The sequence below is a fragment of the Solanum stenotomum genome, chromosome 1 (genome assembly GCF_019186545.1).
Source record: "Solanum stenotomum isolate F172 chromosome 1, ASM1918654v1, whole genome shotgun sequence".
In the NCBI taxonomy this organism is placed as follows: Eukaryota; Viridiplantae; Streptophyta; class Magnoliopsida; order Solanales; family Solanaceae; genus Solanum; species Solanum stenotomum.
In genome coordinates this window covers 11,134,702-11,161,621 of record NC_064282.1, presented here as the reverse complement: position 1 = coordinate 11,161,621, position 26,920 = coordinate 11,134,702, and the positions used below count along the sequence as shown (strand labels likewise).

Below are 26,920 nucleotides of genomic sequence, written 5' to 3'. Positions count from 1 at the left end.
TAATATCTTATCATTTATCCTTCAATCAATCATCTTTAATTTGATTTTATAATTTAGCTTTTTATCCGGAAAGTGTTACTATTTGATATTTTTAGGGATTCAAATGAACATCAACCGGAGATATTAAATTTTCTAATAAATAAATAATTGTTGGTGAAGGGATGGATAAATTTTAAAAGGATGAAAAAATGGCATACCAAATTTGATTGTCTTCAAGAGATGGTAGTATAGATCTTTAAGGAATTTTTTTACTGTACCTTCAACAATTTCAGTAGAGAAAACTTGTGTGAATACTCAATTAACGTGTGTTATTTAATCCGTACTAACAAATACTTATAACAATAACTTTGCAGAATCGTAAATAACAAAGTTTAAAACATGTACTCAAAAACAACAATTAATAACATACGCATAAATTAATGACTGTATAAAAACATACCGAACAATAGGATGAAACAAAAAGGAAAAAATCGTACATGAATATTTAATTGTGCAGAAGAAGAAGAAGTTCATAATTTTCGTTGTTTTAAAATGAGATGAAATCCCTCAATTTATAGCTAGACAACAAAGAGTAGTGTGAACAAATGTTTATTGTGCCTTATCGAAAAAGTCACAACTCTTTGAAAAAGTTACAACCCTTCAGAAAGGTCATAACCTTTCATAATAGGCACAATTTTTCATAAAAGGCGCAACGTTTCATAAAAGTCACAATTTTTCATAAAAGTCGCAACATTTCATAAAAGTCACAACTTTTCATGAAAGGGGAAGGCTAGTTTTGGAAATAAATAAATTAAAAAGGAATCCTGGTTTGTGGTGGCGCCACGTAGGTGGGCCTAAGGTTTTTTTTTTTTTATATATATATATATATATATATATATATGATTTTATTTATAGTTACCCTTTTTTTTAATTATTTTAATTTTCTTGTAATTATTTTTGTATTTATTTTTACGGAAATAATAAAGGTGTTTTTTTTCTGAAACATACAAGATAAAATCCCAAAAATATGTGGAATGTATCAAACCTAATGTATTCCGTGCACAACGTTATGTATCCCGCAAACATCATTTTTAAGGAATTTTTGGTAAATAGAAAACTAGAAGGAATAGAATGCTATTTAGTACTTATAATATGTGGTTCCTATAATTTATACTATTATTTTCAAATTATTATTTCTCTATTATATATATATATATATATATATATATATATATATATAATATTATATTATTATACACATTAAAGGGATAGAGTTGGGCCCGGATCTACCCGACCCAAATCTTGTAAGGTAAGTTTCCAAGTTGAACCAAAAAAAAAAAGAAAAGTTTCAACGCCTCTAATATAAAAGCGTAAAAGCGGCGCCAAAAGAACTGGTACCAATTCCAAAAGCAGATGAATCAGAAACACCAAATTGAAGAAGAAAATGGCGGATTCTCAGACCGATTCGAAATTCTTCAGTGTTCGAATTGTTTCAATAGACTATTACATGACCGCTCCCCTTCCTGGTTTCGACATTTGTTACAGCAGTTTCCAAGGTTCTTGAATTTCACTACTCCGCGCGCTTGAATCGGGAGCACTTGTTTGCGATTGTTAATCTTTATTTTTATGAACAGGTGGGAGAGTTAATGAAGTCCCTGTGATAAGAGTGTACGGTGCCACTCCTGGTGGCCAAAAGACCTGCTTGCACCTTCATGGAGTAAGCCCGAATTTTATATTCTTGACTTTCTTGGTATTTCTTGTTCTAAACATCTAACGAGTGGAGAGACTTTATTGAGGGTTTGATCTATAATTATAATTTAGATGTGCAAGATTGTGCCAACTGTAGTTAGTAAACTTGTTGCACAATGAAATATTGGAAAATAGGGTAAAGGGTAACCAATAGATCAATTTTCTGTATAGGGAGAAATCATATGATATGGTTCCCAAGAAAGAAGGATATCTAAATAAAATAACTTCTGATAGGGAGAAAGCATATGATATGGTGCCCAAGAAAGAAGGGTATCTACACAAAAAACTTCTGATAGGAGAAAGCATATGATACGGTGCCCAAGAAAAATGGGTTGGTGGGTGATTAATAAGAAATAATTTCGTACCAGGTATATAAGTTCCATGAATGATGCTTTTATCAACCAAAAAAAGTAAATAAATTCCACAATGGATATGTTCAAAAGAGTGATCCCAATGGCAAGAACAGTGAGAGGAGATAAAAGGAAGTTCCTCAGAAATATAATTCTGCACCAAGGATTCACATTGAACCTGTACTTGTTTACCCTAGTTATAGATTGTTTAACCAATATAATACATGATGGGATTCCGTAATGCATGCTATTTGTATGAAAAAGTTCTATTTTGTTTTTCCAAATTTTAAAAAGTTAATATTTTATCTCACATATTCAATTTCTCTTAAACCCTACTTAAATTCAAACTAAGGCATTCCCTGAAAAATGAAGTTATATCATTTTATTTTTTTGAACCTTTTCCACTTGCACAAAGAACAGTTTTTCTCCTTAGACTGTAATTTTTTACTGTACACACCACAGAATACTGGTTTTATAATTGTATTTTAACATTTTGAATATGGTGAACATATGAATAGTGAGACCTGGGATTGCTTTACATGTCTATCTGTACTGTTGCTGGCCCCTTTTGCTATTATTATTTTTTCCCAGATTGTGAAGAGAAGACGGTTTGGTGCGTTTGTTTATGAATTCTTTTGGAAATATGTCTGTTTAGTTTCTAATGTCAGTAGTTTTTCCAAATAAGTTTTTCAATAAAGAAGAGTTTGAAGTTTTTTTCATTGAAACACCTCTTACACGAAAAAACACTCATGAATCTTTAAAAAAAGTACCAACTATTCAAGAACACTTTTCTCCTAGAATTTTTTTCCAAAAGTCGCCCAAATGGGTTGACAGTATAATATGAGCTAGTCGGGTGTTTGGTTTTTTTAATTATTTGGTGTTTTGACATAGTATAAAGTGGATATATACTATCTGAAAAATTGTCTCCTCGCCTTACCAATTGAGACTTGAGAGTCAATGGTGTATTTGGAGTTGCTAAAAGTATAGGAGTTGTGTAAACATATGATATTTCATGGAATCTAGTGCTACATAGTAACATGAATGATACTTTAGCAACTCTTCTCAAATGTTTTAATGTTGATCAAGATATGTTTAATAATATAAAAGAGGAGATTTATCTTTCCAACAAGATGCTTTAATTCTTTGAGTAGGATTGCAAGAAAGATCATATAATAAGGAGGCTGAATTGTTATCTGCTGTTGGCACTTCTTTTTTAAAAAAATTGCATGCTTAAAGGATAAAAATCCTAGTCTATTAAAATTTTCTCTCTTTTTTCCTGTTCAACCTTGGCATGAAACACTCTTGCCACCCTTATCACAAAAAATGGCGGACATCGTAATTGAACAAGTTGACATGATTATACAGAATGTTTGCTCGTGACTCCCTGGCTGACCTAACATGCATCATGTTGCAGGCCCTGCCTTATTTCTATGTTCCATGCTCGGAGCTCTTCCTCCAATCAGATGAAAAAGGTAAATGCACCTTTTAATTTCTCTCTTTGTGGGGGGCCATGGTGTGTAGAGTAAGAGGAAGTTGAAGTGGTGTGTGTTTTGATCCAAAACTAATTACTTATAAGTGGAGAAACTTTTTATTGACACCTTTAATTATAGTTAATCCGAAGGATCTATTTCAATTGGAAAAATACGTACAAGCTTTTTGAATGCCTTGAGTTATGTACTTTGATTGATTTTACCTAAGGTTTTTATTATACGAAACCGTGATGTGCATTAGTAGTTCATGTTGTCTGCAGAACATAATAAGAACAAGTTAACTCAAAACTGGGAGGGCATAATAAATTTTAGAAGCTTATTAGATAATTTGTTTTCTACTAAAGTTGATGTTTCACTCTGTTTCCTCTATATAATTATCTGGATTCAAATCTTTCAGGGAGCGAATGCACGAATGCTCTAGCTCTTGCTCTTGAGAAGGTGCTCAAGGTAAGTCTGATCTGAGTGGAGTATCCTTTACGCATCTGATTTTACAGGTGACACTTTTCTGCAAATTGCTGATTGAAATTATGCATGGACTTGTCTTAAAATTTCTTTCAGCTTAAAGGCAATGCTGGTTCCAAACGTCAACATGTCCATGGCTGCAGCCTTGTACGAGCAAGGAAGTTTTATGGTTATCATTCTTCAGAGGAACTGTTTTTGAAGATCTATCTGTATCCTACATTACCTAATGTTGATGCTTTTTGCTGCGAATTAATGTAAGTAGGTAGTAAAGAGGCATATTAAATTCAAAAATAGACACGGTCAGGTGGTCCCTGCCTCTTTATTTCTCAAACCTTGAGGTTTGTTAATAACTGCCTGGCTGAATAGTCATTCTGCCCTCTTTGGAATGAAGCTTCTTATTCTTTTAGGATATTGAGGATAGAATTATTTGTAGTTTTCTTATACTCTCTCCATCCCATTTTAATGTGCTGGGTTGGTCTTCGCTAAGTTTTAAGTGTATCATGCTGGAGTAATTATTGTATCGAGTCTGGTAAAGGAGAGTTTGAGTGTGAAATATTTATGAGTTGGTTGAGGATATGGAACTCCAAATCTGAAGTAATATAAAGTAGTATTACTTCATATTAGTTTGAAATATTGGAGGCAGAAAAAACTTCCGTTGTAGGAAAGAGGTCATAATCTGAGATTAGGGGTGGCAAAAACCCACCCAACCCGTTTAAGTTTTGGCGGGTTGTTGACCCACTTATTCATTACCTCAACCCATTAAAAATTGGTTGATATGTTATCCGAATTGGCTCATGAGAGATCTTGCCAAAATATTTTTAAAAAACTTTTTCTTTTTATTTGATATGTTATATATAGTCATAATAAAGAAAAAAACAATCTTATTAGGCACTAAAATAGTTTAAAAGAACAAATAAAACAATTAAGCTTAGTAAAATTTGGGAATAGACAAAGTTACCAATTTCAAAAAAAAAAAAAATTGGGTTAGGTTGGGTCTGGTCTTGATCTGTTATATAACCCATTGCCTAACCCGTTTTGACCCAAGCAATTTTGGGTTGTGTTGGGTCTTGACCCAATTGTTGTCTTAACCCATTATGACCCACCCAAATTTGACCCAACTCGCCCAATTGCCACCCCTATCTAAGATGCACCTATGGAAAAAGCAGGGTAAATCAAATAAGATGTATTATATTTACTTGAGAAACTATTTGGTGTTGTGCTCATATCTCTTATTATTTTGAGTTTTGCCTAGGAGTTCCTTGACAGAAATATAAGCTATCATCCACAAGACGTTTCACGCGCTGCCAATCTTCTTCTGGTACGTGTAACAAATTCTTATTACGCTAGGTATTTCGGTCAAACATAACAGAGGAAGCAGTTGTTTGCTTTAAAAAATTTCCTAACATCATGCTGTTGTGAATTGTGATTGTACTACTTAGAAATCTAGGCAAGATATATTTTCATGATAAGGTGCATGTTAGTTGTTATAATGCAACTCCATGAAAGTATTTAAGATGCTAATTAGGTCTATGCAATTTGTTTTTTTCGGGGGAGGGGGGGGGGAGGGTTGTACAATGCAACGCCTGTAATCTTCTAGATTAAGCAAACATAAGTGTTTTGGAATTGTTTTGCCTATATCTCTGTTTCTTTTCTCTTATGTGCTATAAAATTTCAATGAGTTTGTTGAACTGCATTGTAACTGAACTTGGTGAATGAATAGCCTCCACGATACATCTTTAAATCAATTTTTTTTTTGAAATTTAACATCTTTAAATCAAATTATCAAACAATTTTTAGCTATTGCATGGGTTATTCACTGTTAACTAGAGTTTGCCTCTTCTACTTCTTCTTCTTCTTCTTTTTTTTTTGCACACTGTGGTGCTTGGACTACACATAAGCCATTCCTTGGTAAATTAGAATGTGATATATCTGCTATCTTAATGTTGCAACTGGCGAAGAAGCACCTGTCTCCTTGACACTGAAGTTTCTTTCACTGCCTTTGATATCTTAGGAATTGAAGGATGGACAGTCATTTTATTTTTTCCTGTTATCATTACAATTTTCTGTTCCTTCTATACAGGGAGGCGCAGTACTGGATAAGTCATTACAGCCCCACGAATCTCATATACCTTTCCTTCTTCAATTTCTGGTACCACTTTTTAATTCATGGATAGTGAACTCTTGTATGTCATACTAAAGTGATAAGGGGTTAAAAGTTCTCCAGGGACGGGGATGTTGTATCTCAAGCATATATAGAAGTTTAGAAGTACTTAAAAGGCAAATAGATATGTTATAGAAAATTTTATTTGGGAATACATTTATGCATACCAATTTTAGCAGCAAGTACATCTAGTGATGATTACCTCTGCATTTAAGGAATTGCCTTTTTATTTGGCCCTCCTTTGCGAATATTATAAGCTTTATTCCCTTATAGTAATTCTTTTGTCCTGGTAAGTGGAGACATCCATGTTTCAGATCTCAAATCGAAGGGGCATGTTTCACCTGTTATTTTTGTATCTATTCTCAACCACTGATTCTTAAGTTCAGAAATATAGAGTGATTACTCAAAACTAAGAAAGAGAAATATAAACTATTGTTAACTTCAAATAAATTAAGTTACTCAAAGCTAAGAAAGCAATTCTGTGTTTGTTAATTCTCTGAGAACTGGTTTGCCGGCTTCTATATGGACAATTCTGTGTAGTTGATCCCTTGATATGTCTTCTGATTGAACCTTATTGAGAAGTGATTAGTATGTTTGGTTGTTTTTGTATGGTTTATGATTTCTTATTAACAAAACTTGAATAGAATAATTTTGTTAATATTTAGTGATGATTTAAATAATCTATCTCTCTCTCCAACGGCTTTCTCTCCATACCCCAACGGCTTTCTCTCCGGCGACGCCGGCGAAACTGACAGACACCAGCGCTGCTCCGACCAGGCGGCAGCTCCGACGGGATTGCTCCGCTCCCCTCTTTCTCTTTCCCTCTTTTTCGTTCTTCTTCTTCTTCTCCTTCTCTCTCTCTCTCTTCTTCTCCGTCCCCAGCAGCCGACGAGGACCACCAGCAATCACCGGACAGCAGCAGCAGCCGGCGACAACCCACGTCAGCAACAGATCCGGTCGACAGCAACCAGCGAGAGCCAGCTCTGACTCCGGTGAGCTACTGGCCAAACAACAGTGCACCAGCAGTGCTACTGTTTGTCGCCGGAGACCAACCAGATCTGGCCGGAAAATTCACCGACCAGGTTCTATCTATCCTGTCTCTCTTTCTTTCTTGATCTGAATCTATATTCTGAGCCCTCTCTTGCAGTTTTTGTGCTGTCTTCTGTTTTGAAACCTTTTGTTTATCTGTTTTTATTTCTGATTGGCTTTGTAGTTCAGATTAGGGCTCCATCTTCTATATTTTGGATCAGTGCTTCCTTGTTTTCTATTACAGTCTGGATCAGTGCTTCAACCGTTATCTAGTTGTTGCTATCTTGTCATTTAGATTATACACTTGTTGCAGTATTATTAAGTATATTCCTGTGTAGATTTTACATTAGTTTCAGTTTCTTTCTAGTGGATTTGGTATCTGATGGTGGTAGTGAGTCATGTCTTCGGTTGAGGCCGAGGACGAGGGAAAATAGTGGTAAGAGGGTTACGGGTTCCCATAATTTGAGGGTAGGATCATGGAACATAGGCTCGTTGACGGGGAAGTCCATAGAGCTAGTGAAAATTCTCAAGAAGAGAAAGATAAATATAGCTTGTGTCCAAGAGACTAGATGGGTAGGTTCCAAGGCTCGGGTTGTCGACGGGTTTAAGTTGTGGTACTCAGGAGGCTCAAGGGATAAAAATGGAGTGGGTATTTTAGTAGACGAGGATTTGAGGGAGCAAGTGGTGGAGGTTAGGAGGATCAACGATAGGTTGATGATGATTAAGCTAGTCATTGGAGGATGTACTTTGAGTGTTATTAGTGCTTATGCACCTCAAGTGGGCTTGGACGAAGAGGCCAAAAAGCTCTTCTATGAGGATTTGGATGAGGTAGTTAGAGGTATACCAAACTATGAGAGAATTGTCATTGGTGGAGATTTTAATGGCCATATCGGGGCAACTTCTAGTGGCTTTGATGATGTCCATGGAGGCTTTGGTTTTGGGGAGAGAAATGGAGGTGGAACTTCGCTTCTGGATTTCGCTAAAGCCTTTGAGTTGGTGATTGCTAACTCATGCTTCCCGAAAAAGGAGAACCACTTGGTTACCTTTCGTAGCTCGATAGCTAAGACTCAAATAGATTACTTACTCCTTAGGAAGGGTGATAGAGGTCGCTGTAAGGATTGCAAGGTTATCCCAAGTGAAAATCTTACTACCCAACACAAGCTTTTGGTGATGGACCTGGAAATTAAGAGGGATAGGAGGAAGAAGAGGGTTTTCGATCGACCGAGGATTAAATGGGGTGGCTTGACCCCTGCCCTTTCTCGGGAGATGGGCGAGAAGTTGACTGGGATGGGGGCTTGGAGTGGTAGTGAGGATGCGGACACCATGTGGAATAAAGCAGCTAGTTGCATTAGGGAAGTTGCTTCTAAGGTGTTGGGGGTTTCAAGGGGTAATTTTGGAGGCCATAAAGGAGATTGGTGGTGGAATGGGGAAGTCCAAGGCAAAGTGGAAGCAAAGAAGGCGGCTTACACAAAGTTGGTGGAGTGCGTAGACGAGGAAGAGAAACGGACGCTTAAGAAGGTTTATAAGACGACAAAGACAGAAGCTAAGTTAGCAGTTACGAAGGCTAAGACGGCAGCTTTCGAACGCTTGTATGTCGAGCTGGGGGACAAAGGTGGGGATAAGAAATTGTATAGGCTTGCAAAAGCAAGAGAGAGGAAGGCTCGTGACTTGGACCAAGTGAAGTGTATCAAGGATGAGGAAGGCAAAGTATTGGTGGAAGAGACCTCCATCAAGCAAAGATGGCAAAGATACTTTCATAAACTTTTAAATGAAGAAGGGGACAGGGACATTGTGTTAGGTGAGTTGGCGCACTCTGAGAGACTTCGGAACTTTGGGTACTGTAGGTGTTTTAGGATCGAGGAGGTTATGAGTGCAATTAGTAGGATGAGCAGGGGTAGAGCGACCGGACCCGATGAGATTCCGGTGGAATTTTGGAAGAGCACGGACAAGGCAGGTATAGAGTGGTTAACTAGGCTGTTTAATGTTATTTTTAAGACAGCAAAGATGCCTGATGAATGGAGGTGGAGTACAATGGTTCCGTTGTATAAAAACAAGGGTGATATCCAAAACTGTAACAACTACAGGGGTATCAAACTGCTAAGCCATTCTATGAAGATTTGGGAAAGAGTGGTGGAGATGAGGGTGAGAAGAGGGGTGTCCATCTCTGAAAATCAGTTTGGATTCATGCCGGGACGATCGACTACCGAAGCCATTCATCTTATGCGAAGACTGGTAGAAAAATATAGAGAAAGGAAGAGAGACCTACACATGGTATTCATTGACCTCGAAAAGGCCTATGACAAAGTACCGAGGAAGGTCCTCTGGAGGTGCTTGGAGGCTAAAGGTGTCCCGATGATTTATATTAGGGCGATAAAGGACATGTATGGTGGAGCCAAGACTCGGGTTAGGACGGTTGGAGGAGACTCGGAACACTTTCCAGTTGAGATGGGGTTGCATCAGGGATCAGTCCTTAGCCCTTTTCTATTTGATGTGGTGATGGATGAGTTGACGCGGTCTATTCAGGAGAAGGTACCATGGTGTATGTTATTTGCGGATGACATAGTACTGATTGATGAGACGCGTGACAGAGTTAATGCGAGGCTGGAGGTGTGGAGACAAACGCTGGAGTCCAAAGGGTTCAGGTTGAGTAGGACCAAAACTGAATATTTGGGATGCAAATTCAGTGATGCGGTGGATGAGGCAGATGGGGAAGTGAGACTGGACACACAGATTATTCCCAAGAAAGAAAGTTTTAAGTATCTTGGGGCTGTAATCCAAAGAAGTGGTGACATAGACGGTGATGTCACACATCGCATTGGGGCGGCTTGGTTGAAATGGAGGCTTGCCTCTGGAGTCTTGTGTGATAAGAAAGTTCCACCGAAACTTAAAGGTAAGTTCTACAGAGTGGTAGTTAGACCGGCCTTGTTGTATGGAGCGGAGTGTTGGCCAGTCAGGAACTCACATGTTCAAAAACTGCATGTTGCGGAGATGAGGATGTTGAGATGGATGTGTGGGCACACTAGGAGCGATAAGATTAGGAATGAGGTTATCCGAGAGAAGGTGGGAGTGGCCTCTGTGGTGGACAAGCTGAGGGAAGTGAGACTGAGATGGTTTGGGCATGTGAAGAGACGGTGCACAGACGCCCCAGTGAGGAGGTGCGAGGGGCTGGTTGTAGAGGGTACGCGGAGGGGTAGAGGTAGGCCAAAGAAGTATTGGGGAGAGGTGATTAGACAGGACTTAGCTCAGCTTCGCATTACCGAGGACATGACTCTAGATAGGAAGGAGTGGAGGTCGCGTATTAAGGTTGAAGGTTAGTAGGGCTAGCGTGTTGTCTTCCCGTGCGAGGGTTTTGGTTGGTAACGTTTGTAGTAGTCCTAGCCTTGATCTTGTAGTTCTTGTCTGTGATCATATAGTCTTGTGTCGTTTACTGAGTTTCACCTCTCACTTTATTTTCTTGATGTTATTGTCTCCGTTGTTGACTATGCACTTTTCTCTTATTGGATACTATGTCATATATAATGTTTCCTCTTATTTCTCTTGGGTTGTTGTACTTGAGCTGAGGGTCCTCCGGAAACAGCCTCTCTACCTCCACGAGGTAGTGGTAAGGTCTGCGTACACTCTACCCTCCCCAGACCCCACTTAGTGGGATTTCACTGGGTATGTTGTTGTTGTTGTTGTTGTTGAATAGAATAATTTTGTTGTCCTCTCTTTTGCTTTATTTCTGTTAGATTTCGTGGTTAACTTAAAAATTTTGATAAAATATATGCTGCTGTTTACTTGTCTCGCATATCATGACAGTGTACTTTTTTGATTTTTTTTCCGGGTAGACTCTCATAGTTAGTAACTGGTGATGTTGGACATGCGCTTAAGGTGAAGATATGATATCTTAGTTTCTAAATTTCTTCTTAGGTGAATATCATATACCATCTTCACAAGTGCATTATAAATGCTGCCTTAGTTTCTAATAATATTTGAGATCCTTGCTTAATTCTCTCTGGCTTACTTATAAAATATTCTTTTACCCTTCCTGCATAAAACGTTCAGGTTGACTATAATTTGTATGGGATGGGCCATCTACATGTATCTAAGATGAAGTTCCGCAATCCAATTCCAGATACTTTCTCCCCAAGGAAGGCCAACTGCGTTGACAGAAGAAGGCCTTCTGATATGTCCACTTCCACAACTGCAGAGTTTCAGGTAAAAGGGCTTTCACACTATAGAAAATATGTTTGCTGTTAGTTTAATACGTGCTACAATTATGGCATATAATATTGGTTACATCTCTTAGGTTGATTTAGATGGCGAGTCTTGTTTCAATAAGCGAATTTGGATATCTTCTACAATTCCGGACAATTGGATGTGGAAATTCTCTAGTCAGGCTGATCCTTCAACAGACCCAGATATCCCTAACATTAAGCGACAAAGTATCTCTGAACTTGAAGGAGATGCTAGTGTTGATGGTTGGTTGGTTTTTATGACTTGACAGACAACTTGTATGTGCTTACACTTCGATTAAGTTTCTTAATTCGGTGTATGCTTATGCAGCAATTATGAATCAGCAGTTGATATCCTATATGTCGCTTTCACAAACCTGTTCCCAAGAGAAAATGGTTCAGTCACTAATACCGATTTGGGAGGTTTGTTAATAACCAAGTTTATTTCAGCCCATTCATTTTTTCTAATCACTTTGGTTTATTTTATATGTACTTTCTTGTATCAGGAGGAGTTTGCAAGGAATGGGGTGCATGAAGTGGGCTTGCCTCCTGATCCTGGTAAACCACTTCGAGATGATGTCTTGAGAACACTTTCACATTGGATTGGATATGAAGAGATCCTAATGGAATTAAGCAATGATGTGAAGGTTTCTTCTGATATGCTGCAGTCAATCAACTTATCAATGAATGATGGGAACATTGCCAATATTGGACATTGTGGCTCTTTAAATAGTATACGAGAACCTTCCAGATGCCCAGAAGAAGGATTATTTCAAGATCATGTTTTGGATAAAAGGGTGGGAACTGATGCATGTCCCAAACAATTGTTAGCTGATCAATTGGAAGCAACTGTTTCCATGGTAGCCTCACAAGATGTGAAGGTAAATTAGGCCCCTGGTTGTTGACTCGGTCACTCTGTGCAACATTGCTGTTGTTTCAGGTGCTGTTACTTTGTTTACTAGGGCTCATGCTTTGGTTGGATGTGATCTCTGGTTGGACATCCTGAGTATTTGTTGCTTTCTCTTGTTTGCTTTACATTTCTTTAATCTTCCAAGTAGTCAATCCTTAATTTTCCAGAATCCATTTCCGATTCATATTGTTTGCAATGTAGGCCTCAGATCAGGACACCTTAAGACTTCTAAACTGGCTTGCATCTTCTCAAGCTGCAGAAGACATAAACTCTGATGATGACCTTGCTCGGGAAACCATTTTGAGCCCTTTAATGCCAGCAACAACTATTGATACGGTGTTGGAGAAGGCAAATGTAGCCTACGAGAATGAATCTCAGCAAGAGTGTGAGGACATTCTTGATTCTGTTCACGATTGTTATTTTGAAGAATTAGACAGAAAGACTTCTCAGTCCATTAGCAACGATCATTCATGCAGAAGTTCATCGAGTATGATGATTCCTCAGCTGGATGGCTCCAATGATGATCCAAGCCCCATTTCTTTTGTTAATGAGTCATCTGAAACACAAAAAAAAACCGGGACATCTTCCCAAGCAGATTCTTGGAATAAGGCTACTTTAGCTACTAGCAATAAACACAAAAAGGAAAAAACAGGATGGTGCTCTTTACCAATTGCTTTAAGTCAGAATCTGAATGATTCACATCACACACCTAGCAGTCACATTTGTGACGAAAGAGATGGCAGAGGAACTTCTTCTCACATGAATTTTAACAAATACCCTAATTTTTTAACGAGAAGTTCGAAAGAATCTGCTAATTGTGAAGTGGAATCTAGTATGATAGTTGAATGCTCTACACGTGATTTGATGAGGGTCAAAAGATCTTATCAGGCTGAGCCTTCTGAATATGGAAATCAGGTAAAAAAGGTACAACTTGGTGCAAAAGGAAAAGAAGATTCTTCTCTTAATTCAGAATCCATTCATGATGAGAAACAGAAAATGCCTCATGATTTCTTGATATCTCGATCAGCGATCACAGATCAGCCGAGAGAATGTCATGAAAGGAACTCATGTCTTGCACTTCAGTTGCAGGTTGAGCCTGGTGACATCAAAGCTGACAAATCAAAGAGTCCTTCTTATCATAAGTTGCCACTTCTATCTAGCTCTATGCAGGAACATGCATCAACATCACAAGGGACTAAAGATCTATTCCAGCTTCCTGATGTTGAGAATAAAAAATCTGCCGTTTATATGGGAAGCTGTGGATGCTGTAGTTGCGAAAATGTTGACAGCTGTGTGATATGTACAAAAGTTTCAAATCCTGATCTTTGTACTTCTATAGTTGCTCCATATTCTCAGTTCACATCTGAAACTGAAGAAAAATTTGCTAGTTGTGGGAAGTTGCTGCAAAAGAATGCTGTAGGTTTAAGTCAATCTCCTGCTGGTCCTAGTTGTTCAATATCTACAGTAATCGGTGTATCTGGTGATGTTCTGGAACTTAAAGGCATGACCTTCATCAAGAAACCTCCTAAGGTGGAGTTCACAGATGAACCTAGACACAATGCTCAGTCTGCAGGTGGTACTCCTAGTTACCATGTCAACAAGAAAAATAAAATAAGGACATGTGCTCAGGATAGAGGTTTAGATGAATGTCCCCCTTTCTTTGAGGGGAATTGCCTTGTAGGAGAAAAGATTTCCAGTGCGAATTGTGGAACAAGCAACTATGTTCCTTGTCAAGACAATTTATTGGGTGTACCCGTTCACTATCAAAATGATGGATCTTATTTATACATGTTGACTCCTGTATATTCACCACCACGAAGTGAAAGCGTTCGTCGATGGCTGTCACTTGATTGTGCAGATTCTTCTAAAATGGATGTGGTTTCAGGCCCACCAGTGTACCCATCAACAAAGGTTTGCTCTGATCATATAGCAGAATCACAGGATTCTCAATCCACCTTTTGTGATCAGCCTTTGATGGGTTCTGCTTCAGAACCAAATCCAAATCAGCTTCAAGCTAACAAAAAATATCAGGAAATCAATAGTGTACCAATGAATCCTGTTGTCCCTGATGGAAGAATAAAACAAGATGAAGAAATTATTTTGAAATGTGAACCATCAATGCGTGGATCTCAAGATCTCTCCCAGATATCTGGTCCTGATAGAAAATCAAGGCTAACTCCCTTAAGTCAAACTGGCTTTCGAGACCCAGCTAGTATTGGTTGTGGACAGCAGTTAACAATATTAAGCATAGAGGTCCAAGCAGAATCCAGGGGTGATCTGAGACCTGATCCTCGGTTTGATGCCGTAAGAATTATTGTTCTTGTTTTTCAGGAAGATGATGATTTTAGATCTGATACTCATGTACTTTTGCATTGCAATGGTGAATCAGTTCAAAGAAACGTTGATGGAGTATCTGAATGTAAAGTTTTAACTTTCATTGAAGAGAGGCAAGTATTTTTTCATTTCATAAAGATGATTAATTCTTTTGACCCAGACATATTTATGGGCTGGGATATTCAAGGTGGTTCCCTTGGTTTTCTTGCTGAACGGGCTGCATACCTTGGCATTGGTTTGCTTAACAAAATATCTCGCACTCCATCTGAGGGAAATATAGCTTCTAGAGACTCTGAAGGAGGAAAACTAAGTGATATTTTCTCTGAAGCTGTTGCTGCTGACCCAATGTTTCATGAAGATGCTGCTATAATAGATGATGAATGGGGCCGAACTCACGCCAGTGGCGTCCATGTAGGGGGTAGAATTGTCCTTAACATTTGGCGACTGATGCGTGGTGAAGTGAAGCTGAACTTGTACACACTTGAGGCCGTGGCTGAAGCAGTGCTGAGACGTAAATTTCCATATATTCCTAACAAGGTATTGACAAATTGGTTTTTAAGTGGTCCTGGACGTGCAAGATACAGATGTATAGAATACTTTTTAGAGAGGACAAAGCTGAACCTTCAAATCATGAATCAACTTGATGTGGTAAATCGAACATCAGAGCTTGCACGGATTTTTGGCATCGACTTCTTTTCAGTTCTTTCTCGGGGTTCACAGTACCGTGTTGAATCAATGTTTCTGAGGTTGGCTCATGCACAGAATTATGTTGCCATTTCTCCTGGAAACCAACAAGTTGCTTCTCAACCAGCCATGGAGTGTATACCCCTTGTCATGGAACCAAAATCTGGATTTTATGCAGACCCTGTTGTCGTTTTGGATTTTCAGTCACTTTATCCATCAATGATAATTGCATATAACCTCTGCTTCTGTACTTGCCTTGGTAAAGTTACTTCTACGAATGCTAATATCCTCGGTGTTAGTTCATATTCACGTGATAAAAATGTGATGCATAATTTAAAGGACGAAATATTGCTCACTCCAAATGGCGTTATGTATATGCCTCCCAGGATCCGGAAGGGGGTATTACCTCGCTTGTTGGAAGAAATTTTAGATACTAGGATTATGGTTAAAACAGCAATGAAGAAATTGGCTCCTGGACAGCAAGTTCTTCACCGGATATTCAATGCTAGGCAACTTGCTTTGAAGCTCATAGCAAATGTGACCTATGGGTATACAGCTGCTGGATTTAGTGGGCGCATGCCTTGTGCTGAGCTCGCTGACAGTATTGTCCAGTGTGCCCGTAGAACATTGGAAAGTGCTATTTCATTTGTTAACACAAATCACAGGTGGAATGCTAAAGTTATTTATGGTGATACGGACAGGTATTAGTTTATGCTGACTATCTAATTGAAATGCTTGCCAGGTTTTAAAATCTCAACAAGCAGTAATCAATATTTAATGCTTGCACAGTTGCATTGATCTTGAAATGCCACATGGTTTTGAGTTACATATGAAATAGCTAGGAGGTGTAGTGTAATGGAAAATAATTAGTTTTATTGAAACATTTAATGATGATGAAATTAGTTTATTCATGCACATGCACTTGTTGATTCTTTCTTCTTCCAATCAGTCTAGTATGAAGTCCAATTATTTATTTTCATGCTCCTCTTGTTTCTCTCCCTCTTCTGTGGCTTCCGACTTTGCATGTTGTGTGTCTGACTGAGTTGGGGCATTGTTATCTGTAATATCTCACATTTTTATGATGGATAAGTAATGGTTGTGGCATTGGTGACTACACTAGGACTGCCAAATATTTTGAAAATGTCTGTGGGACATAATCAAGTTCTCAGTAGCATGTTTTGATTGCATCATATGAGATATTTCTCATTTCAGCAACCCTCTGATCTTGTCTGTGAATGCTAGTGGAAATTGGTGGTTAATCTTTGGCTATAAAGTAGTTTTTCAAGTGTCCATGTTTATAACAAAATCAAGCTCTCAGTAGTCAGTAGCATCTTTTGACTGGATCATATGAGATATTTCTGAGTTAAGAAACAATTATTTTGTCAGTAAATGCTTTGGGAGATGGAATCACAGAGAGATGTTGACTAGAAGTTCAGAAACCAGCTTTGTTGATTCATTGGTCAAATCAAAATGTAGTTTATTTTATTGCAGTTTGAAGCATTTAGAGCTTTGTTAGTGTTAAGTTATGCCACGTAGCTTCACCTGTAATGAACCCAAATACTATCTCATTAGAAATGGAAAACTATGGATTCATTCATCAGACTTGATGTGTCGCCTTTGATAATTTAGAGTTCATTTCTCTCATCATTTAGAGCTTTGTTAGTATTAAGTTATTTTATTGTCTTTGCAGCATGTCTTTTCTCCTTAAAGGACACATGATAAACAAGCTTCCAACCATGCCACAAAGTTGCACCTGTAATGAACCCAAATACTTTCTCATTAGAAATGGAAAAACCATGGATTCATTCATCAGACTTGATGTGATGCCTTTGATAATTTAGAGTTCATTTCTCTCATTATTGTGTTGTTCTCATGCTTCAAGGTTAATCCGTGCTTTTGTTTTCGCAGTATGTTTGTACTCCTCGAAGGACGGTCTGTTGAGGAAGCTTTTCGAATTGGTCATGAAATTGCATCAGAAGTAACTGCAATGAACCCAAATCCAGTCACGTTAAAGATGGAAAAGGTTTACCATTCTTGCTTCCTCCTTACTAAGAAACGATATGTTGGTTATAGTTACGAGAACGTTGGCCAAAGCAAACCAGTGTTTGATGCTAAAGGTATTGAGACAGTACGAAGAGATACATGTGGGGCTGTGTCCAAGATAATGGAGCACTCTTTAAGAGTATTTTTTGAATATAGGGATATTGAGAAGGTAATTTTCATGTGTACCGACCTATGTCGCTTCCTTAGTGTTATTACATTCTTTGAATATTTAAAATCAACAAACTTAGAACATGCTTGACTATGCGGGTTCAATAGCGAGTTCTGACATGTCACGACATGTTTGTCTATGCATGATTGTACACACTTTTCAGGCATTTTACAAACCAACTTCTTTGCACGAAGCCTATCTAAGCATGGAAAATTTCCCGACTTAGTAAATTGCATTAACACAGTATTGATAGGCAAAATAACCAGTCTTGAGTTGATGTTAGGCAACAATTACTAGTAGACTAATGATTGGTTTCTATCTAATCTGGTTTAGAACCAGTGGCTATTCGACTTTAAGCAGTCTTTTTATTATGTGTATACGCATGTGATGTGGTCGCTGAATATTTATCTTCAGTTCCTATTAATCTGTCATCCTAACCGTAGCATCACATTCTTTTAGCCTTCTAGAGCATGAAGTATAACTTACATTGATTGCCAAGTCTTGAAGGAAATCCCTTTGGAAGCTATTTTATAGGAGTCCTCCAGGTGAAACATCGCTAACCTTCATGCACCTTTTCCAATTGGGGATGGGGATGGGGATGATTCGTATTGCTGACCTAATTAGTTTGGATTGAGATGCAGTTGATCTTACTTATCTGTTTGGTGACTGTTGTTTGTGAATCCTAAGTTCGGAATCTCTAGATCACCAATAAGAGGAAGCAGTACAGCAGCTCCAGCGAGTTCAATTTACAGCAGTAAATTTACTAGATACTCATTTTCTGATTGGGTTGAAACAGTTATTGTCACTGCCATCAGGTTGATGTGTATGTTCATGGGAATTCCAAACTATGTAGTATCTGTTACCAAAGTTCTTTTTATTTGTGCACAGGTAAAATCTTACCTGGTGCGTCAGTGGAAAAAGATTATATCAGGCAGAGTATCTCTTCAGGATTTTGTGTTTGCAAAAGAGGTACGATTAGGCACCTATTCTGCACAGGCTTCTTCACTTCCACCAGCAGCAATTGTTGCCACTAAAGCAATGAGAGTTGACCCTAGGGCAGAACCTCGGTATGCAGAGCGAGTGCCTTATGTTGTGGTTCACGGTGAACCGGGTGCCAGGCTGGCTGATGTCGTGGTAGATCCCTTGGATGTTCTTTCAATTGATTCGCCTTACAGGTTAAATGACATATATTACATCAAGAAACAGATAATCCCAGCTCTGCAACGAGTATTTGGGCTCGTTCGAGCTGACTTGAATCAATGGTTTTCAGTTATGCCTCGTCCAGGGCGGGAGGTTGCTGGTAAAGGTCACCGATTTACTGCAAATGCGCACAGAACTAGGATTGATTATTACTATCTGTCAAAACATTGTATCATATGTGGAGAACTGATCCAAGCATCTAGTTACGTCTGTCAAAACTGCTCCAGAAATGAAGCTGTAGTTGCTGCTGCTTTAACAGGAAGAACTTCAGTATTGGAAAGAAACATCCAACACCTTGCTGCTGTGAGCACTTTTAACTCGTCAAATTTTATTCTTTTTTATTCTCTTTATAAAATTGATATTGATAGATGTTAATTTCAATCAAAAAGCAAAGTCAGGGTTGATGATGATCCTTCTTCCCCCTACCTGCTAATTGAGCTTCTCCTTTCTTCTCTTTAGAGCCACAAGAATGATCCACTTGACAGAACACAATTGGTCCTGAGAAATCCCCCCCTTGGCTACACACACACTTTTGCTGCATCCTAGATACTAAAATATCGTTTTACACCTAATAGCATGTTATCTGTGATATGCATGCTTACGATTATTACTTCCTTCTAGATATGTCGGCACTGTGGAGGAGGAGATTGGCTCATAGAAAGTGGGGTGAAATGCACATCTCTCGCATGTTCTGTTTTCTACGAAAGGAGGAAAATCCAGAAAGAACTGCAATCTCTCTCTACTGTTACTACAGAAGCAGGTTTTTATCCCAGGTGTGTAGTGGAATGGTTCTAATTGATGCCTCATCTGTGTCAAAGATGTAGAGTGTTAAAAGGGTATTTAGATATCTAAAGAACAATGTCTATACATATGTTGTACAACATTCTCTGAGTCTATTGTAAATATACATGTATGTGCTCCCCTAGTAGATCTTCCAATAGTCCTGTAAAATAAATTAAGCCTTGTTATACTATCTGATTTCCATATTTAGTAATGGAAAATGTAACCCAAATGTCGTAAAGAAATATTTTATTTTTTGACACAGACAAAAAATTGTTCGTGTGATGGTAAGTTGATTGTGTGTAAATAAATCATATGGAAGTCTTCTCCTGTGATGGCGAATTGGTATTCCAAAATCCCTTTCTGCTGTAATCTGTATCATATGATTGATTATCAATTGATATTCCAATACCCTTTCTGTTGTAATCTGTATCATATGATTATCATTGGATAATATTTACTCAAGCATGAAGTCTTTGCCACTGTATATATACTAGTATAAATAATGGTGTAAAAAGTTTCCGTATTATACATCAAACCGTTGCAATTTACTGTAGTTTGTGGTTGAAATGAATTGTCAATTCTAAAATTTAATAAACCAAAAAACGATTTGGCATCAAATTTGAGTTTATACAGGGATATATAGTAATAAAAAGACGAAAAGAAAAACTATCTCTACTTCTTTAGCATCACATTCAAATTTAAAGGGGCCTTTTGAAACTCAAACAGAATTATATTTAATAAAAAAAAGAACACTTATATTTTCTTTATCAACTATCAACAAATAAATTTTATATTTTGAAAACAAAGGACTAATACCCCTATATTTAGTTATTTTGTAAGAAAGCAGTCTCTACAAAAAAAAAATTCTCAATCTCTCCGAAATATTTTTGTCTAGACACTTAAATTAAATCATGTTTCAATTGAATATTTTAACTCGTAATATAATAACATGTTTCGATTAGATACTTTCAGTTTTATTTTTTATTTTTTATGTGTGTTTATCATTGATTTACAAGGTAGTTAAGTTAACGACATAAAATATGTCATTTTCTTTAATTATACACATTTATCTCATTAAGTCATAAAATTCTAGACATCTTCTAGTTGAGGTTGATGCGTATAATTAAAAGAGATAAGACATATTTTAGATTGTTAACTTAACCATCTAATAGACAAATGAAAAACACATGTAAACATTTTTTAAATTTTTGAACACTTTATTAAGAGTTAAGATATTTAATTAAAACATGACTTAGTTCGAAAGTTTAAATAAATATCTTAATAAATTTAAGACAATAACTATGTATTAAGCCTTTATAAAAAGCAACTTCTAAAATTCTCTTTATAATTTTAGTCATAACATAGTTTGTATTTGTATATGAAGATTTTGTAAAATGGGAAAACAAATATGAGTGTTAAAATATTTCACAGAAGCTGATATTTGAATATTACAAGTTAATCAAAAGTAAAACAATATTCTATTCACTTGCAAGGGTTTAAGGTTTTCTCCCTCCAATGGCAGTGAGGGTTTAGCAATTCTCCTCCTTCCTTTCTCCATTCTCTCAATCTGCACAACCATGGTTCTTTCTCTTCTTCTCCTCAGACGCTTATCTTCCTGTAGAACAAAACCCTATCTTTTCACCCTTGCGCAAACGAAAACCTTCTCTTCTTTTTCACCTTCAGATAAGCCTTCTTCTTTATCAGCTCGCATGAGCTTCGTATTCGACCAAATCGATGCTATTGAGAAAGAGAGGTCCGAGAAGGACCAAACCCTTCAACGAATTCGGGCCTGGCGTGAATCCAAAAAGGGGAATCAAGCCCAAACCCAAAACCAAGACCCGGTTGAGTCAAGTTCGGGTTTTTCTGATGTGGGGTCATCGGAAATGGAGTTGGAATCAAGAAAGAATGATGGGTTTGAAGGTGGTGGTGGGTTGATGAGTAAGAAGGTGGAATTGGTGCATCCGTGGCCCGAGTGGATCGAGTTAATGGAGCGTTTGGTTCAGCAGAATTACTTTGATCATAAGAGAAAAGATGAGGATAAAATGATTGAGAATTTGGGATTTAGTTTAACTGGTGTCGCTGAAGATGAGGGTTTTGATTTTACCAGGGATTGGAAGACTGTTCAGACTGCTGTTCTCAATTTTGGCAAAGATCGTTTCGATATATTAAGGTCTGTTTTTTTATGAAGAACACAATTTTAACCGTTTATTGTTCCCTTTTTGCTTTCTGGGATTGAACTTTTATCCATCGGATGAATTCATTTGAGCTGCATTGTACTCATTGCTCAAGTATTTTGCTGGGCAATACTTGTCAAGCTTAGAAATGATGGTGTTCATTTTATCCCCTTAATTCACGTTTACTTTAGGTAGCTATGTTAGTTACTTAATTGACTCTCACTAGTGAGGAGTTCTTGCTTTCTTCTTATATGACTATACTGTGAGAAGTACTCCTAAGTTTTGATAGATGAATTAGATCCATAAGAAATGAAATTAGGTAACAACCTGAGAGTCTAGTTAATTAATTTGTTCAGTTTTCACTGTTCCTTTTCTTTTTTAATTTTTAATTATACATAGCGGGAAGGGGAGGGGGAAATGGTGGAGGGGATTATTAGATGGGGAACAAATTTGTTACATACTGGAGGTTTAGGCAGCCACCAAGTGACCCCACAGTGAGTTTTCACTGTTCTTTCAAAAGCATTGCTGATAATTAGATTGTTTTGATTATTGAGTCGGAAGCCGTAGATTTTTATTTGATTAACCTGACCTTTTGTATGCCTCTCCCTACTGTTTAACTTGGAAGGAATTGAGCTGTTTGTTAAAGGATAATTAAAGTGTGCCATGACATTCTAGTGACAAATAACATCGCTTGATGCATAGGGTGATCAATTGATTTCAGGTCATTGTCGAGACAGGATCTCCAAATTTTGGTTGGTTATGGATGCCCTAGTACAGACAAGAAGGTGGTTTTTTCTTCCAAATTATTGAGGAAACATGTCCATCTGGACGAAGGGGATGTAAGTTTGGATTCTTTGTTGTAAATATGTATTGCATAACTTATTAGAATTCCTGTTATTGATTCTTTACGAAATGTGGTTTCTCATTCCCATTTCTTGTATGTACTTCTTGTTTGGCTCAATTTATTTTCTTGATAAATGTGAAGTCTTGACGAGATTTGCCATGTGATGGAGAAAGTTCACAGTTCTTGTCATTTTGTGCATTTTCTGGAAGGCATTGTCTATTTTAATCTTCTTGTTCTCAAAATGCATTAAGATCTCCTGTTAGTGACTTTGCTTTCAGAAAGGGATAAACTTTAAACTTAGCATTACTGGGCATAAAGAAAGATGGAAAAATCATTCCAGCTTGCATCTGGTGGTCTGTGTGGAAAGAAAGAAATCTCAGATGCTTCCAAAACAAGAGTAATTCCATCCAGAAGATTAAGATGAACTGCTTAGTTTTGTTTCTTTTTTGGTGTAAACAGGAGTACATGGTAGATCTAGAATCAGTTACAGATGTTTTAGGTTCCTTGTAAATTTTGCTATAGGATTGAAGATCTTCCTGCTACTCTCCACAATTGTAATTAGGAACCTGTAATTTGTTGTGGCAGGTTCTGGTTTTTCTGCTTTGGAATAGAATACAAGTTGTTACCTTCTCAAGAAAAAAAAAAAAAAAACTTAGCAGCACAAGATTTTGGTATAGAATGTTAAAATTCTATAGTTTTTCTGTGTGAACTTACTAATATGGGAATGTTCTGTGTACAAGCAATATACCAATATAGAGAGCCTACATGAAAAATGGTTCCTTGAGAAATAGTACTCAATATGGAAAATAGGAACCTCATGGTGGTGCACCAAAATGAAACTAAAACAAGAGGTTATTCCCAATGTGAAAAGTTATTTTCTGCCCCACCAAAGGATCTTTATTAACTAAATAAAATTGTTCATTTTGTAGCAGCTAATGCTTTTATATGAGGCAGTTACTCAATTCAACAATGTATTAGCTTAAGATCTAGAGAAAAATCAACTTCTTCACCCGATTCACATATAAAGATGGTTTCAGATAAGCTGAATTGCTCGTAATGTTTATCTTGGACTTGGAGTGCTTGAGATTGTATATTTAAAGCATCTGAAGATAACCGTCTTATGGACATACTGTAACATCATGAACCAGTGTAAGGAAGCTTTTAAATGTCTAAAGTGAGGTGAACATTGTTCTTTTGTACGGTGAATATTCACTATGATGACTTCATGATTTGCTGAGTATACTATGAGCTGGGCTTTTGCTATCTGTATTATTCAATGACCAATCCAAGTTATTTCATAATTATATTTTGGTATATCTCTTGTATACGGCCAAGATAACCTTGTTATTATCAATGAAAACACTACTTGATAAAAATAAATTGCATGATTGTATCAGGTTTGCAGTTCTTGCAATTTGAGGAGTTCTTGTGAAAGGGCATATTTACTTACCAATAAGGAGGATGAAGCAAGGACAATGGATGTCATGCGTGTCCTATTGACTTATGGTTTTGATACAATCAATGGATCAGTTGTTAATGAGAGTCTTATGAAGAAGAAATCTGTAAAGACTGTTGTTCGTAAATTGCTTCATGAAGTAGTCAAGTTGAGTGCTGTTCCAATAGATCCAAATCTTCCACCTCCAGTTTTTAAAAAACCACCTCCAAAGGTGAAGCAGCCACCTCCCCCTCCGAGGAAGCGAGTAGGACGTGACGACATTGAGATGAAAAAGGGAGATTGGCTGTGTCCAAAGTAGGTTTCATATCTTTTCTTCTGCACTAAGCTGCTGTCATCCTTCTTTGGAAATCCATAAAGGGTTTGCAATATAATGAAGTTGTATTTCCTGATCCATCTTTAAACTTTATTTGGACCTTTTCTATGCTGTACAAATGCCATTGTTTAGAAAGCAGTCCCAATTGACAGCTGTAAGGCATTGTATGACATGATGTGCTTTGACGTCAACTTTTTTCCGTTGGATGGTCCTGAAAGGTCTGCTGTGACCGTTTAGTATGCCCAGCACAAGCAATGCAGGGGTTCACCTTAAATAGGGTGAATTGCGCGGTGATAAATTGTCTTATCTTTTTTCTTAGTTCACTCTTGACCCTTATATCTGTTGATCTTGTATTTGGTTTTTATGATATGAACTTAGAGGGTTGGCGAAATAAATTGAACATAATTTGTCAAATCTGGAGTTGAAACATCGCTAACAAGTTACATTGCCAGGTGTGACTTCATGAATTTCGCGAAGAATACCATATGCTTACAATGTGATGCCAACCGGCCGAAGAGACAGCTGCTTCCAGGAGAGTGGGAATGTTCCCAGTATGTGTTCTACTTGCCTTTTGTTATCAATTCTCTCTCTTCTGCTGACATGAGTATATTGTTGATTTTAGAGCAATATGTTAACTTAGTCAGGAAATGGTGTTTATTTTTGCTATATTTATTCAAGCACCACAATAATAGATGCCTAGGCTTAGGCTTGAATCTAGTAGGAGTGGCAAGTTTAACAAGTTCGTCTTGATGAGGAGGACAATTAAGAAGAAACTTTTCGGTCTTCTCTTCATTGTCCAATCACTATTCTCTGTTGTGCCTGCAACAAGCTGCAAATCCTATTTATAATTGCATGTATGCCCTATTAAACTTGTACACTCATTTACATTCTCGTTTAAGTTGGCAATTTCCATTTGTGTAAAATGTTCAGAAAAACATTTGTTGAAAGGCTTTTTGCTTGAGGCTTTCACTTTCTGATATGTTTCTTATATATTGATTTACCCTTTCTGTGACATTGACAAAAACACTTCTTTTATGAATTGGCAGGTGTAATTTCTTGAATTATAGGAGAAATGTGGTGTGTTTTCATTGTGAATGCAAGCGCCCAGTTGATGACTATATGGTTACTCAACAGCAGGAGAGGCAACAAGGATCTAGGACACAGATGGATAAAATATCTCGCCGCCAAGATGTTTCTAATGCATGGAATTTTGATTTTGATGATGATGAGTCAGATGGTGCAGACGTTGCTGCCTTTGAGACTGCAGATTCTCAGAAACGGGATGAAGATTTTCCCCTGGATAGGCAAGAACGAAGAGATACTTCTAGGAGCAATGAAGATGGTTTCCACAAGAGCAGCAGGCATTCAAAAGGTTACGAAACTGAATACCCTGCACCTGGGAAACCAGGGGTAGGCTTTGATGATTTTGATGATGAAGAAGATGATGTTGACAGCTATGAGATAGACAGTAATGGAGCAAACAAAAGTTCTAGAATAGATTTCTCGGATATTGAGGTCAACTCCGAATCTGAAGATGTTGATAGTGTTGAAGACACTTTGCTTGTTGGTAGAAGGAACAGTTCCCCCGCAAGTGATGCACATTTTAGACAGAGGCATCAGAAAGGGGCTTTTCGTGGTTCTGAGGATGCTGAAGTGGATTTTGACACAGATGATGAGTTTCCAATTAAAACTAATATGAAATCTAGTCAGGTTTCTTATTCTAAACCAAGATCTAGGAACAAAGGAGCCAAGAACTTTGACTCAGATGACGATTATGGCCTCAGCTCCGATTCCGATGATAGGGATTTCAGAAGTCAGCAGAATAAAGGGGATAAATGGGGATCAAGAAAGGACTTTGGAAGGAGAAGGAGCTCCTATAGTGAAGATGAGCCCTTCTCTGACTCGGAGAGCAACAAAGGTAGGTCATTTCACAAAAATAATCAAAGAGGTGGTCAAAATGGCAGATGGGACTCTTCCGAAGGTCGTGGTGATAGGATAAGAGACAAAAGAACCTCTTTTAGAGATAACATGAAAAGAAGTCCCAGAGACTCACGTGGAAGCAGCAGGAGAAGCCAAGATAACGGATATAATGATTATAGAAGCCGTGGACGTGAAGAATCTTATAAACAGCAACGAGGAAGAAATAGTAATTATGGTGATCAATCAGATAGTTACTTGGACGATGAAAGACATAGGAGGCCAAGAATAAATGTGCGATAAGTCTCAACATTCAGTTTATCATTTCAAGAGTTGGTTGGCTTGCAGGTATAGCACTATGGGTCTCCTGAATGAGGAAATGGAAGGGTTTGCAGAAGTCAGAAACAGCATGTCAACTTCTGAATAGCCATCATCACGTCAGCTTGAGAGCTAGAAGCTTCTTACACCTAAGAGAGATGCGCTACAAGGAGAAGTGTTTCAGTGACTGGGGGGTATATATACAAGCCTGTATACAAAGTTGACTAGCAAAAGCTTCATACAAATAAGCCAACTGGGAAGGGAAGTAGTGATGACAACCCTAAGCTTGACCTGCAAAGATGCGGTATCTTCAATCGTCTTCGAAATTTTTCATTTAGTTG

The 26,920-nt window shown here is 37.6% G+C and overlaps 1 protein-coding gene across 1 annotated transcript; it reads left to right on the top strand.

Annotated features, from left to right (window-relative positions):
* Positions 1–1,348: 1,348 nt before the first annotated feature.
* On the top strand, positions 1,349–26,870 carry LOC125853734 (DNA polymerase zeta catalytic subunit). The gene is made up of 20 exons (XM_049533470.1): positions 1,349–1,535; positions 1,614–1,696; positions 3,493–3,550; positions 3,966–4,015; positions 4,127–4,239; positions 5,306–5,348; positions 6,111–6,179; positions 11,265–11,417; positions 11,509–11,680; positions 11,766–11,857; positions 11,941–12,315; positions 12,546–16,063; positions 17,271–17,574; positions 18,463–19,077; positions 19,396–19,549; positions 21,091–21,727; positions 22,453–22,570; positions 23,973–24,325; positions 24,797–24,895; positions 25,391–26,870. The coding sequence occupies exons 1-20, from the start codon at positions 1,424–1,426 to the stop codon at positions 26,562–26,564; spliced, it is 8,292 nt and encodes a 2,763-aa protein (XP_049389427.1). The 5' UTR covers positions 1,349–1,423; the 3' UTR covers positions 26,565–26,870.
* The last annotated feature ends 50 nt before the right edge of the window (positions 26,871–26,920 follow it).

What these genes read in the sequence shown, in the direction of transcription:
- LOC125853734 (XM_049533470.1), top strand. Translation starts at nt 1,424, where the DNA reads ATGGCGGATTCTCAGACCGATTCGAAATTCTTCAGTGTTCGAATTGTT. An exon ending in TTGTTACAGCAGTTTCCAAG is followed by an intron (nt 1,536 to 1,613) that starts GTTCTTGAATTT and finishes TTTTATGAACAG; the next exon opens with GTGGGAGAGTTAATGAAGTC. An exon ending in GGAGAGTGGGAATGTTCCCA is followed by an intron (nt 24,896 to 25,390) that starts GTATGTGTTCTA and finishes ATGAATTGGCAG; the next exon opens with GTGTAATTTCTTGAATTATA.